The sequence below is a fragment of the Aphis gossypii genome, chromosome 1 (genome assembly GCF_020184175.1).
Source record: "Aphis gossypii isolate Hap1 chromosome 1, ASM2018417v2, whole genome shotgun sequence".
NCBI lineage: Eukaryota > Metazoa > Arthropoda > Insecta > Hemiptera > Aphididae > Aphis > Aphis gossypii.
This window is the reverse complement of record NC_065530.1, coordinates 35116309-35132637: the sequence shown is the minus strand read 5'-3', so window position 1 is coordinate 35132637 and position 16329 is coordinate 35116309. Positions and strand designations below refer to the sequence as shown.

Here is a 16329-nt window from a genome sequence, read left to right as displayed (position 1 = left end):
GAAAAAAACTGAATTTTTTAAGCAAAACTAGTTTTTGTCAAAATTATTTTTTTATATTGTAATATTTGTAACCCTGTATTTTCGGTATTTTTTAATTAGTATGTAATTACCGGAGCAGCGTCGTATTTTCATAACTTTTGATTGATTTTTATAATTGACAATAATAAAAATAACACTAAAGAACATTCAAAATATTTAGAATTTATGATTATTCCAATTATTTGTATTAAACCAAAATCATTTTTTTTTAACTAGTAAAAATTCTCTCGCTTTTCTTTCATTTATTTTTTAAAAAAAATTAAAATTTTTGATTTTTCAAAAGAACCAAATAGATTCAATGATCCATGATGTTTAAATATTTGAATTATTTCTGATTATTTATTATCATTTGATATTTTGGATTATTTAAAATTTGTGTCTATAAAATATCGAAAGGGGTTGTTAGGGATAGCGAATTTCGGAAAATGATCTATTTGGAATAATCACAATTTGAGAAAAAGACTCAGATTAGTTTTTTTTTTAATTTTGTTGGTTAATTTTTTTTTTACTTTTATTAAAATAATTATTATAAAGGAGAAATATTGATATGTGTATACTACGGTTATTGGTATTTTTCCAATGTAAAATTAGTATAATCTTTTACTATCTATTGTAAAAAATTAATTCGTTACTCAATATAGTTTTCTGTATTTTAATACATATATATTATACTTAATATAATTTAATTACATTTTTTCTAAACCACATTAAATAATAATATTATGAAACTTAATAAAATATTTTATTTATCAATCAAATATTTTGCCTTTGGACCAATTTATTGGTATATTATGTGAAACTCTACATAACGATCACAATCACGAATATAATATTATATTCTACAGCAGAGATTTCATTTTAAATTTAATTTTTATTTTTTTCACGTATTACATAAAATCCAAAAAACGTTATATTTGTTTAAAAGCACAACTCAATATTAAAAAAATCTGCAATGACGCGAAAACGGCAAAACTAAATGTACATAAAAAAATATATATACCTTTTTATATTATTAAATACATACATATATATATACACTTTGTGTTTATAGATGTTGAGGGGAAGTGAATGTATGCGTTGAAGCGTTTTTAATAAAGTGTAGCTCGTCGTACAAAGGCACGTGTATATAGACAACGAACCTTTGTAATTGTCATTCGGCTTCGAACCCGAGATGGATAAGTGGCGGAATGGAGCACTGGGTGGGTGTGCATATAGAAGGGGCGTATAGTATATTATATACTATATATATATATATATATTATATTTTAATATATATATATGAACTACGTATTATATGCATGTTGTTTATAACACTCCGTTAAGCTCCATTAAGTTTTCACTCCTCATTCGGTATTTGTATATAATATTATATTATAATATACCGTCTGTATTAGTATAAACATTATTAACCAATAGCAATACGTTTCTAGGTATGTATATTGCAATTAACGCATTACCTAACAATTATTATTACCTATATAAATATGTATTACATTTTTTTTAAGAATTTAATTTGTATCCCCTTTGGAGTTAACCATTTCGTTTGTGCGTTATTTATAGTTATATTATCCATCGAACGTTATCCGACTGATGAACGATGACATTAATTATACATGAATATCGCAACGCGCAAACACTAGATTGTTTCAGAGTACGGCTGCAAGTTGATCACAATAAAGCGTCTGTTAGACTAAAATATGTGCTATAGGTATTACAGTAATAATATTATTGATTTTATAGATGGGTATGAGTAAGTATTTAAAAATAAAGTTTATTGTATTAAAGGTTTTTTTGGTACCCGCGATAGTATCAAACCCGTGAAAATAATGCACAAACTAGGTGGTTTTTTTTAGAATATAGTTTTGATATTGATTATATTTTACGAGAAAAAAACGGCTATGATAAATAATTACGTATAATATTAGGTATAATAGTATAACTATAAAAAATTATCATCTCAACAACAAAAAACCATAAAAATAACTTTCTTACAGACTAATCGATAGTAAATAGTAAATATGAAAAATAAAAAAATAACAATTTTATTATATATTTCCCTGTTTTTCAAATTTAGAAACAAGGGCCAATTAATAGAAACAAACACTCTAATTATTTTAAGGAATAAGATTATATTAAAACGCGCTAAACTAAAAAAAAAACCAAACAATAGAATTTCTTTAAGACTATTTTGGCGATAAAAGTATCAATGAAAACATATTATATACATAATAAAATAGATTATTTGTGAAATATAATCGGTAGCCGTTATCTAATATATGTTTACTAACTTAAATATAAGGAATGAAATAGTAAACATACGGAAAATATTTTCTTTTACTTAACCATTTGTATGTGAACATAGTTACTATAGAGACTATGAAGTACAATTTCTGTACCTGTTAAATATCCTAATCACACCTATACCTTCATACTGAATAGTAGATTTACGATTATTGACACCTTTGTCTAGTGTGTACACATTTTAGGTTCTAAAATTCATGTATTTACTCTATTTTATTTATAATAACTTATTATTCAATACCTAACAGTACAACTTTATTTAAAAATCAATCTTATTACAATTATTTTTAACAAATGAATAATAGACTAACACAGTAAACGTAAAAAGTAGTATAATATTAAAATGTGCTTTGTTAATTTGATGTAATCTACTGATTACCTGACCATATAATGACAATTTTTTGTAATGTACCTATAATTTAAATCGATAAATTATATTTATTTCTCTCTCTTTTTTTTAAAACGTATTTAATGTATTTAATTTACTATAATAAATAGGTCCCTATATATTTTTATTTATTATTATAGCATGAAAAACTCAAAATAATCAAAACCATTGGAATTTGAAAGTGTACAAACTCGTGTTAAAATATTCTGAATACATTCCAAAGTCGATATTATTTCAAAAATGTTAACTACAGTTTAAATTCTTATTCGATTCAATGAACATATTAATATATTATTATTATTGGTTTAAAAGCCCATATTATACACTGATGTATCGTTAAACAATCCAAGGATGTATCATGTATAAAAACCTATACTCTGACAGGCTTTTCATATTATGCAATCGGAAAGCATAAGCACACCACCGCCGGAGCCGCCGTCTATTTGCATTCATGTCAAGAATTTCATCCCCCATTACGTAGCCGTTTCACGGATGGTTATACAAAAGCGCGGGGGAAACGGCGAATGTGAGTGAGTGTGTCGGTGGAGGCGATGAGGGGACAAATAGTAGGAGTGGGGTGGTCGAGAAAGAGAGTGGGGATGGATAGAAACAAAGATAGACTGAGAGGCGACATCCGCGGGGTGCTTTGCGAGCGCGGGTGAATAAGGGACGAACGCTGGGTACAAAAATTCCATGGCGTGACTAACAGCTCGGAAACAGCTGTCTACCCTTCCTCGTAGATTTTTGGCAACCCCTGACAATATTAGATACAGCTCGTTTTGCTCGTGACGGATGACCCTCGACATTCCTGACCGACTGGAATTCACTAGTGTCGCCCACTTGCTCCATCTCGGTCCACGAACTTTTTTTTTCTTCTCCTTTCCACGTATATCCTATACACTGTAAATTCGATATGCTTGGTTTTTCACAAAATATACTGACACACCAGAAAACATAAATCCATGTACAAATAACCGAGGTAAAGTTATCCTGATAAATTGACGGATAAAAATAATCCAAAGAATGAGTACTGAGTAGGTACAATGTTATATGTTATAACTATTTGTAACTAATACGGTTTATAAATTATAATATCTAGATACCTACTGTAGATTTTAAATATATAATCAATACTAATCATATTTATTGAAGTAATATAGATAAAGAATTTCCCAAACGATATCTGCTCATATATATATATTGTATATATTATATATTATACATTATACACACATTATACATATATGACAGGTAAAATAACATTTTGTTTCTCTCTATAATAGTATGCGTTGTGTATTCTGAAAAAATCTGATAATGTTTTACTTTATATGTTTGATTTAAAAATATACGTATGATAAAGTGAAAGTTGTCAAAATACTTAAATTAATTTTTCTACCTATAGAACTAAAATATTATTATTAATTATTATAGTGAATAACTGATGGAAAGTTCATTATTAATATTACTGGAACATAGTAAATAATACATAGTATTATAAGTAACAGTTAAAACTACAAACAGGCACGTACACAAAACAAATTTTCAGGGGGGGGGTTCATAAAACAATTTACAATAATCAATATTTATCAATGAATGCTGATATAAATAAACTACACAACTATTAATTTTCGGAGGTGGGGGTTAACCCTATCAAATTAATATTTAATAATTTAAATGATTAATTATAATTTACGAGTATAGGTACTTAAAATATATTCAATATTTTTATTTTTACTACAAGTATGTTAGAGAAGACAAAAAACAATTAAACTCTATCCTTCATTTGTCTACTTCTTTCAAAGAATACTACAATTTGGTAGTACCTATAGGTATTTACTAGGTATACAGAAAAAATAGAATTAATATTTTATAATGACTTTATATGCAATTTGCGTAGTTAAAAAAATAAACAGCATATTTCAATAAATTATGGTATATTCAATTAAATGGTTTTACAAAAAATAATTTAAAATCTATTACATAATTACATGAATATTAAAAAATTGTGAAAAAAATAGCAAATTACAAATAACATTTTACGTTGTCATCATTTTCGTTAAATTGGTGTTGAATAACTGCAAAATAACTTCAGATAGTTTTCTGAAAATGTACATAATATTGTGTAATTTATTATTCAAAATAATATAATAATGTTGTATGTAATATGCTTAATCAATAAAAAATTCGTAATTATAATTCTTGATATAAAATAGGGAAGAACGAATATGTAGCAAATAGTTGGCAAAAAGAAATTATTTACAATTTTTTTTTTATTAAAAAGATTCGAGAATTACTGTCATCGGTTTACAAGTTTGTAATAATGACTAATGATTGACGACCAATGATCATTATAAATAAAGGTTATACTGTTTATAGGATTTAGAATAAGATTTAGGTAACTATATACTTATATATATGTGTGTGAGTGTGTGTAAAACTATATATGATAATTTCAGTGGAACCTTGATAACTTGAATCGTTTAGAGGTGAAAAAAAAATTCGAGTTATCAAAAATTTGACTTACAAAAAATATATAAAATATATATTATTTTGAGTGATTGAAAATTCAACTTATAGAGGTTCGAGTTATCGAAGTCCCACTGTATATATATACATAATTAGAATTCTTATACATTTATTTCACAATTGTATACTCACAAAGTTGGTAGAAAATGTATTCATCGACGGAGAAGAGTGATGTATGGATTGTAAGACACTGGATAAGTGTAGTGGTACGACGGGTAAGTATATACCGGTGCGTATGTTTGAGGGTAGAGTAGGACTTGAGAAGAAGCAACAGCGACCAAAGCCAGGGCGGCGGCAACCAATAACTATTAAAAACAATTTTAGTTAATAACAATTTTTCATAAAATATAGGGTAGATTTTATTTTACGAACATCACATTTTTTTTCTTACATCATTACAAAAATTAAATTTTTACTGAAGAATTTTTACATACCTATAAATTATATTATATATATATTTTATTTACCTATTATTATTATACAGTTCTTATATTAGGATAAAACTGTAATACGTTTAAGTTTATTTTATCAATATTGAGTATTTATTGAGTATAATATTTGCTTCTCGAAGTTATAAATAGTGTTTTTTCTAAATGTCTGTACAAAAATATAAAATGATAATAATAATTAACAAATTTTACGAATTTTAGAAGAAAAAGAATTAAAACTTATTAATTGTACAATACAATAATGAATTAATGTATTTATAGTTGTATGAGACGCAATTTAAAAACTCCAAACTTGATATTACCTATATATTATTATTAAACTAAGAACTACACACTTTATCACATAAACTGATGAAATGTAGAAAAAAAAATCTTTTTTATCCTTTAACCAATAAACTTAAACAAATTTATAAGTACCTACTGGCTATTACCTATGATGCACTATTTTCTAAATTTCTGTAGAAAAAAATATACTTACCAATAACTTGTACATGATGGTGTTTGGATGTGAATTTAAGGTAACTCAACTAGTGAAAAACTCGATGTGTATCGATGTAATAACTGTAGATCACTGATGTTGTGTTTAAAGATCTTAATAGTATTTATACTAATTCGTTATTCAGATGTATCTGTAAGGTATCCCACTCTTGTGTATTTCATACGATTTTACAATATGTAAATATTATGTAATAATTGTTTTTATTGTATTTTTGTTGTTAAAATGTTTTTAGTAAACAGGTTCGGTAAATCAAAAAATCGAGTTTTGGATGAATCAAACAATAAAAAGTGACATCGAAGAAAAACCGGCATAGCTATTCGTAAATATAAATGTATTATATTTTAACACGACACAATATTTGTAATAATGAATTGAAAGACCATGAATTTAAACAAGTTAATGGTCAATCTGTTGTAAAAAATAATGAACCCTTGACATTTAAAATGTCAAGGTTATAATTTTTATAAATAAACCTTTTTAAATGTATTCAGTTTATTAGACATATATAAATTTATAATTTATGAATCAAACAAGGTCAGCTATTTAGTCTACATACGACCATCGTGAATTCGAAAACATTATTAAAAAATTAAATAATTCGTAATATCAAAAAAAAAAAAAAAAACTGAATATTATATAGGTACAATTTTAGAAATTTTATAATTTTTAATAGCTAGTGCAAATCTAAAAACAAACATTAAGTTCAATAACGGGTATATAGTTATTAAACTAAAAGAGAGGATAAAAACTCATATAAAAATAATTATGTTATTTTAATAAAAATTATAATTGGTAAACTTAACTGACTTAAATGTCAATTATCAGTAAACTCCCCAAAGCAATATCAATATTTTTATTAGTAGGTATACTATTATTTAGATACTTTTAAATAGCTTTAGGCTAATTTTAATTTTAATATACCAAACATATATTTAAACATTAAACGTTTGCTTCATAAAAAATAACACACGTTTAATTTCGATGACTGTAGTATTAATTTAAATGTAGCTATTTTTTTTTTAATTACAAATATTTATTTCCACAATCTGTTACGTTCTGAACAATAAGTGTAAGTGATATACGATTTTTATGAATGTGAGAATGACAGAATAAAAAAAACCTTTCAGATGAAGGCACTTTGACAGTTATAGTTAATAAATTATTTACAATTACATATTATAACAATGCACATACATTTTTTTTTAATTTTTAGTTGAGCAGGTCTCGACACTACCGCCTTATTAATCTTTTTGGGGATTTCCAGGAATGCTTGCTGACGCTAGACTTTTTACTAAGGAATTTGCATGGTCTTGTAGATTTAAGTTAAATCGTTTATAGAAGGCTTTTGATACATCTTGGACAGAGGATCATTATGTAGGGACTGCTTTGAAATATAAAAAGGTGTTTTGTTTAAAGCACGGAAGGTTTTGAATTCAAAAGTTATATAGGTACGGTTTATGTTTGAGATCTTTGCAGAACTCCGTAATTGTAATATGTACACATTGGTTTGAGGTATAGTTTGTATATTAGTATTTTAGTTGGCAATTTGATACAATTGGAAGATAAAAGATAACAGAGAAGACGAAAACGATCGTTTAGGGATAGGGGTTTGTTGCAGAGTGAAAGAAAGTGTGGCGATCAAGTAAGGCGTTGGTCAATGAGTGTAGCCGATGAATGTACTCGTAGCTAAAATTAATTTGAAAATAATAATAATTCATAATGGATAATATTTTGAACCATTTTGAATTTATTAAAAAAATATTTCATACATTACCAATATAATACGCATACTACGTTTGTTGTTGAATCCACACTGCATGACTAGTGACTACACTACTGTCACAAAATATAAAAATAACCATCAAATTTTGTAATTAATTACTGTATTTTTTAAATTATAAATTGTTCTCATTGTGTCCATTCAAAATACCATAGATTTTAAAATATTTTTTCTATTTATATTTTTTAAATACAATTACGATTCTTGTTTATACTTACAGATTACAGACGACTATTTGAAATTGTCATGCATTTATAAGGTTTAGTGTGTTTTCCGGATTTATAATACGTTTTATACAGTATTTTTTGAGATTTTAAGGGTTTATAAATTCATTAAATTCACAGCCCACATCATCACTAATCATTTTTATAAATAATATTCGTACTAACTGTGTACACCTATGTTATACATGATATATACATTTGGTTGCTTACAAAATATAGCAATAATTAGGTATTCCGTAATAAGTCCACAACTGGACGTAACATAATAATATTAGTGATATTATAAATACAGACTATAAAACTATTTCATTTTAATTAATTGTTTAATAAATTACATCTTGAAAATGTGAATGATTTTTCTAGACAATTCAAACAAAGAGGAATTCAGGGGGGGTTATTCTCTGAGAAAAGGAAAATATTCTATACAAGTTTGTTAAAAAATATATACATCAATTAAAACTTAATTTTCGCCTATGTAGCTTAAATATTTTATATACTTAATATATAAATATAAATACATATGTAGGTATAATATTATACGTGTGTGTGTATTACGCGTAATATTGGTTATTGTAAACAATTTTATTAACACTTCTCCAACTGTTTTTGTATGTAAGTGCTTGATATTACCTACCTATTGGCTATAGGGCATAGCCTCATAGGTTATAATATAATATATTATGTACTAATATGTGTCTAGTCTAAGGCTAAAGAGCGCATACATAAATGATATAAATATACTTTCATTATTTTATCGCGTGTTGTATTGTTATATTTTAATTGTTAACTTATATTTTATAACAGAATAATAATGAAAACTTGAATTTTTAATAAAAAAATTATAAAGTTTTCAATGTCGACAAAAAATCAATAGACAAAAAAATCCCAACGATAAAATATGACAGTATACACTCTCGTCCTCTTTTATTTTAACGTCCCAATCTCTCAGAGCTAATCAATCAATTAAAACAAATTGAGTATATTATATTGAAATTAAGATAGTTCAGATTATGAAAAATTAAAACTAAAATTGACTGTGACCTTATAACTAATAAAAACATAAGTATTATTATCAACATTTTAACAATTTTTAAGACGATCTCAGTTTGAAATTATTTATGTAACGATTACACATTTCTTTCATACTTACATAATAAAATAGTGTACCTTGGCTGAAGTTTTCTAATACTGGCTAACGCCAAGGTCAGCAGCTATACGATGCGACTTTACGAGTTTTGCATGATCAATATTGATGTAATGATGTATAGATACCTCGTAGCCTAGTAATACCTGCTAAATATAGGAACATCTTATACATAGGTACTATAGTATAAAATTATAAAGTGAAATACCTAAAATATTAATCGTGTTTTTTAAAATTTCCATTGATTTTTGCAAATCGATTAGCTATGAAAAGGAAATAAATAATACCTTTAATATAGGATCTAATTTTATTATTATAACTAGTTAACTCTATTTTATATTATAACTTACTGAAAAACAATAAGGTCTAATAATTTCGCTTTTATTAAATTTTAATATGATATATTATAATAATTTATAAAGAAACTACTGTTATTATAAACAAAATATAATGCAATAATTATAAATATAAATATTTAATTTGCTAAATAGTAAATTTATTGAGTTTTTCACTAAATTTAAAGAAATCTTATTAAATCTTAGTAGGGGGTTATGTGTTGCACACATTTTTCTTCTGTCGCTTTTGCCAGTGTTGCCTCTACGACTCTACCCTATTTCTACTCTTTAAAACGTAACTTATTATACTGTCCCTAAAGCAATCTGTGTTTATGTGTACGTGAGTGTAAGTATAGTATATGTTTATGTTTGTATATAAGAAACAGCAGTAATTTTTCTTCTGGATTTTTCACTTACATATAGAACCAGTCTGGCTTCTGCCCTCTTTTCACTAAGTCGTTGCGTGATTAATGATACAATTTAATTAAAACTACCCCAAGACACTATACCTTGAAAAATTATCGGAGAAACGACATACTAAAAATGCAATAACAACAAATAAAAAATAGAAAATGTCAGTTTGTTGTTAAAGGAGAAAATAATTTTATCAATAAAATATGTGTTACGGATACACACCAAAATATAGTATACATAATACATATATTAGAGTGCCCGTTATTTTTTAAGTCTTAAAATTCGAAGGATGCCGCGCCGTCTGGGAAAAAAAAAACATTGACTCGGTCAAAAACTTAATTTACGAAAAAATTCTCAATTCTTTTTAAATTTTTAAAATTATTTCAGACTTCTAACCTTCTAAGGTTCAAACAAGATCCAATTTGAAAGATACCAATGTTGAAAATCAAAGTTTTTTATCGTATTTAGTATATATACATTATACAAGTAGGTATACATACAAAATAAACACACATGCTTCGTTATAAAACCATTACATTAATTTCTCCACTCTGGATCTAAAACATTTTCTGTGATCTCCATAATATTTAATTAAATTGCGACTAATAAGTGTTTAATTCGGGTATATTATATATATTAGAATTATATACGCTATTGAACTTTCTAGTTTTTAATGATGTAAAAAATATATATTCAAATGTACCTTATACTTAGAAAACATTAAAAAGATTTTATTTTTTCTGTATATTAATATTCAGTTTATATTAATCGTACATTATAAATTATAATGTATAATGTTGCATAACCACCTGTAAACAATACTAAAAGGTCTAAAAGTCCAAATTCTAATCTACTCTAACGTAGACCGTTTGATATAAAAGACAATGTTTGACAAACTATAAAGTGTATCACAACGTTCCAAGGGTGTAGCCTTGGAGGAAAGTAATATACATAGCTTGGTATTTATATTTTCTGTTTGGTCTCTATCAAATATTGTGCACGATGCGTCAATGCAGCTGCAGCTGCTGGAAGCCTGGAAAATATTTTGGACGACCCTGGTTTACGATTCGTGATTACTGATTATGATTCGACTTCATAGGCTCATACTTCGTAGTTTGTTGGTTTGTTTACGATATTGTCGATTTTTGTCGATAGGCCGTGTATTGCTGTAATCGCTATTTAATGTGAACGTAATTGTCATCACTGTTGCATACTTACATGTTATTAAACTATTGTTGGTCTGTGAACACGAACATAAATTTACCAAGTTTTCAATTGTCGATCGTTTCGATTACAGAACTCTAATTGCGTGGACGTCCAGGTCATCGAGTCTGTCCGAACGTAATACAATCATGTTTACGAAAATCATGTCACGTATTAACAAAAAAGGCATCCCGTTGACACCAATGTCCAAGAAAACGATGCCCAGCTTGTACAAGACTACTGTCGCTTTGAAAAAATGGTAATGTATTTTATTCGAATATCGATACAATAATAATAACAAAACAAGACACAAGTAAAAATTAATAATTTTGTTTTTCGTAAAACACTATCACGTAAAACGTTTACCCACATTAAAACGATAACAATTAATATTTTATATTGTTAATATGAAATCAGAATATGCCTTGAATAGTTACATACTTGTAATGATCGTTTGAACAGTGTGAAAATATATTGAAAATGAATACGTTATAACCAACTAGATAAATACATTCTTTAAATCAATTCTAAAATTAATGTACTTACGAGTACTACATCGGCTAAACCAATAAGAGGTAACTGTTATTTTATTATTTAACTTAGGTGTAAGGCAAGTACATAATCAGCATCACTATTGCATTGCTACATATTTTTGTTATTGATTTGTTTATACTTTCAAGCTAATAGGACTTAGCTTTATTGATCGCGGAATACAATTTTTCCACAAAATTATCATGAGAAGTTCTAAAGATTTAGGATTTTTTGAAATATTTTTTTGAACTGATGGGTAAAATATGTTTTTGAAAAGTAAACAATTTTCAATTTTGAATAGAACTTTTCGAATTTACTTTAATTAAAAATGTATATTTTTACAATTGACGAAGACTGAGAAATTGAAATCTATTGCAAGTTCAAAATACGTATGCTTACCGTTTTTGAAACAAAAAATTATGTTTATTGTGATTTTCTGACAGCTGATCAAGCTGGTCACTGGTATTAGGGATCGAGAACAGCTGTTTATGTTTATAGTGTTTATACGTATTCTATAATACACGTTATAAACTCATAAGTCACAGTTACTACAGTGGTAGTATCTTACCGTTATTGAAAACAGGTTTTCCTATTACAACTCCAAAGTGCAATCAGTTCACAAATACACAAATACTAATATAATCTTAAGAAAACAATAATATTTGTTACAGGATGTATTTATTATTATTATTAAATAATCCTGATATCCGGTTTTATAATATTTTCCATGGTATTCATATTAATGTAAATGTCTAATGTTAAAATTGGTTTAAATCAGCTGTAAAAAGTACATTTTAAACCTTTTTTTTCAACTTTTGGGAAATTCTACGATAAAACAAATATTATTTATTTTTGAATCGAATACAATATGTGTATTTAAATTGGTTTACTTATAAAAAAAAAAAAAACCATAGTTACATAATATGAATAATTAATAAATGATAAATAGTATTGGGCCGACTTAAAGTTAATACATTTTCTATCTTATATATATGGTCTATTATACGGAGGTTTTATTGTAATTAAATTATTATTTTACTATAATATATTCTCGCCAGCTAATTTGGTCAAGCGTGATAACTGGGTGCTATAGTAGTAAATGTGTTATAATAAACCTATAATGTTTTGAATCCATTATTCACGAAGTTCAACAATTTTCTAGTACTAAATTTTTATCAGTAATTTAAATTCTTTTTTACTTCTGTAAAGTCAATAATTATTTTATTGAAATCGCGCTTTTATTTTTTAAGTAAATGTTATCTATAGTTTATTTATTATTATATTATACTAGAGTTATGTAAAAATATGAAGTATATAGTATATAGTATTAAGTATATGTAGTATATGTATATAGTTATATATGTTATGATTTATATTGAGTTTAATCATAATGTTGATATTGTTAAATACTTAAATCAATTACTTTATTTGAGAAATATAAGTGAAATTTAGTATTTAGTAAAATTCAATCATTCTTCACATCAAATAAAATGATTTGAGTTCTCAAATTATAATTTAACTTAACCATTTTTTTTCTTTTTAGGGGTCTTTCCGGATTGTCTTTTGGTGTAACAAGTTTTGTACTACTATGTTATATGACAGAATGGCGTGCTGTGCTAAAGTTTTTTCCTTACTACAATGGAAAATATAGCCAGCTAGATATTGAAGATAACTTGAATAAAATTCACGAAGCCGAGCTTACCCAAGAACGCATAGAAAATGCTGCAAGAGATTTCCATCATGAGATGTAAAATTCGCTGCTGAAAATAAAGAATAATGCTTTAAATTTTTAAGTTTTAAAATAATATAGTAGAAAATAAAAATTGGTACATAATATTATAGGAATGAATTGTTATTCCATAAATAAAATTTAAATAACTTATGTACTTAATTTAATATTAAATTTCATAAGTATTTATTTATGCCATTATTATTTTTTCAAGTATATCTATTTGTAATATAATATTTTTCTTACTTGCATTTATTATTTAAATATAATTTTAAGATCACCCATAAATACTTTTATATATTATGTTATTAAAAATAAAATAAACCGGTATTTTATAAACTCTGTCTACTATGAAAGTAATTTCTATACATGAAATATATAATACCAATATTACTTTCTAGCCTAATTCGTCAACTGAAAATTGGATATTTAAAACTGTGTAAGTAGCAAAAGTAAGTATAGAAAACGTGTACAAACTACAAGGTGTACCTACCGTATTTTTTTATTGAGTATCTAACAGAAAATCTCATGATTAAAGTTTATTTTTATTGGATTGGAGAAAAATTTAAAAAAAATTTAGAGTAGATAATTCATACAAAATGTTTTTCTTATTTTATATTTAGATATAAAATATGTATATATATAATAATATAAAACTAATATTTATTTTACTTTTAATGACATTATCATTATCCAATAATATTATCTTGTTCAGCATTTTTAATTTTTTATACTATTTTTCATATTTTACCTTTTTCATTGATACACGAAAAACAATATGAGTTTCGACGAAACTTTATGATTTTTAGGTAAGATTCCATATTTTGTTTTAGCGATATTGTTGGTGTATTGAAAATTTAAATTCAATATTAGGTATAATCTTAAATAATATATATGTAGATGTAGCGTAGGTATATACTATATACCTATATGTATTATATAAATACTAGCTTTCGTTACTCTACATTGCCTGGGATTTAGTTTGCCAAGGCTTAGTAGAATATATGCAAATAATCTTTAAAGAGACGTCAGAATGCCAGGTTGAAAGTTGCAATTAATCAAGATATGCTGTATACCTTTTGTATAAATAATAAATTTACTGATTTACAGATACAGGTATAGACTATACCGTTTAGTTGTAGCTTTCATCACCGAACGTTATCTAATATATTTTATTAAATTGTGTTTGTTGTGTATTTCTGAATAATAGGTAGGTATGCAATCGTCAAAGTGCGTAACACAAAAAAACACAACACGATTGTGCTCAAACAAATATTTTATATTGTTGGATTTAAATAAATGTGTTTTTTTAAGTAAAAAATATGCGATTGTGTTGCATCGATAGCCAAGTAAATCAAAAACTTTAGCGAAAAAAAATCAACTTTTATTTCTAGACAAATTTAGAAATCCTGTTTCATCACTTTAAGACCTAATAAGCCACTTTAAGGCTTGAATTTTTAAAAATACTTTCTTAGTGGTCACTTACGTTTTATAAGGAACCTCTGTGTATAAAGTTTCAAGTCTCTGGACTCAGCGACTTGGTTTGTGCGTTGATCGATACGATCGATACATAAATATTTGAACCCTATTTATCCCCTTTATGGGTTGAATTTCGAAAACAATTTTAAGGGCTTGCTTAACTTGTATAAAGAATTTGTGTGCAAAATTTCAAATCCCTAGACCTAGTGGTTTAGGTTGTTTGTTAATATCTTATTTAGTCAGTTCATCCTTATATGTAAGTAGATACATATACTTGATGAGTTAGCACTTTAGCATACTTTTGCTCTTATGGTTTACAGTTGAATTATTCCCAGTTCAATAGAGTGAGTTTAATCAACATAATAGGTAATTTGAAACAGGATTTAGTTTCACAGTGGATAGCAAAGGAGCAATCAGCTTAGAATATCCATACATTTTAATAATGTATATAATTTAAAATAGTTACCTATAACATAATAATATCTGGTATTCTGGTATGGTAAAAACTAAAGATTTACTTGTTAGTTATGCTATCTATATAATATGTAGGTAAACTTATAATTCATATAATATTTATAATCAGTATAATTTATTGATTGTAAAATAATAAACTAGAATCCTCGATGAAGCTTTTCAGAACAAAATGTATAAAATGTATTTAATAAATTAAATTAGTAGGTACCAACGTTTTTTACTTAGACGTGGTAGACGTGGCAAGAACAGTGCACGTTAAGAGACTTAAATATATTAAAATACTGGATGGTGCATTGGTGTTGAAATTTTAAATGAAACCTATTATAATGGATTTTGGTAAGTTGATTACAATATGTATTTAGCCGTGTACATCAGAGTACCGATGTGAAAAGCCATGGACTTTTATGGCTGTATGAATTTTTCAATGTAATAAGTTTTGCAGGATATTTTCAAAAGCATTCAGATTAATTGTATAGTATCGCCTATTTATTGTAGTACCATATCATCCTATACGGGCATACGGCAATACCACAAACATTTTCATATAAATCTATGATAAGTCAGTATTGACTTAAAAGTTAAAAGTAAATTAATAAATTGTAATAAATATAGGTTATACCTAATACGTATATGATATAAATATAATATACTATTACAATAATAACTAATGTATCAATAGTATAATAAATGCAATGTTTTCGGAAAAAATTAATTCAACTTGTAAAAAAATAACTTATAATTTTTACTTTTTTTATACTTATTAAGATTACTCTAATAATGAAATAAATTACTATAATATAGCAATATATAAATA

At 26.0% G+C, this 16329-nt stretch overlaps 1 protein-coding gene and 1 long non-coding RNA gene across 2 annotated transcripts; one reads left to right on the top strand and one right to left on the bottom strand.

Annotated features, from left to right (window-relative positions):
* Positions 1-4645: 4645 nt before the first annotated feature.
* Positions 4646-6344, bottom strand: LOC126548941 (uncharacterized). The gene is made up of 3 exons (XR_007603060.1): positions 6182-6344; positions 5387-5559; positions 4646-4828 (listed from the first exon to the last, which is right to left on the bottom strand). It is a non-coding gene; the product is annotated as an uncharacterized LOC126548941 (long non-coding RNA).
* A 4893-nt stretch (positions 6345-11237) lies between these two features.
* LOC126548940 (uncharacterized) lies at positions 11238-13753 on the top strand. The gene is made up of 2 exons (XM_050197057.1): positions 11238-11561; positions 13377-13753. Exons 1-2 carry the CDS (start codon positions 11452-11454, stop codon positions 13582-13584), a joined length of 318 nt encoding a protein of 105 aa, XP_050053014.1. The 5' UTR covers positions 11238-11451; the 3' UTR covers positions 13585-13753.
* Positions 13754-16329: the final 2576 nt, after the last annotated feature.

Excerpts from the sequence above, each read along its gene's own strand:
- LOC126548940 (XM_050197057.1), top strand. The coding sequence starts at position 11,452 with ATGTTTACGAAAATCATGTCACGTATTAACAAAAAAGGCATCCCGTTG. Across the intron at positions 11,562-13,376 it reads ACTGTCGCTTTGAAAAAATG|GGGTCTTTCCGGATTGTCTT; the intron begins GTAATGTATTTT and ends TTTTCTTTTTAG.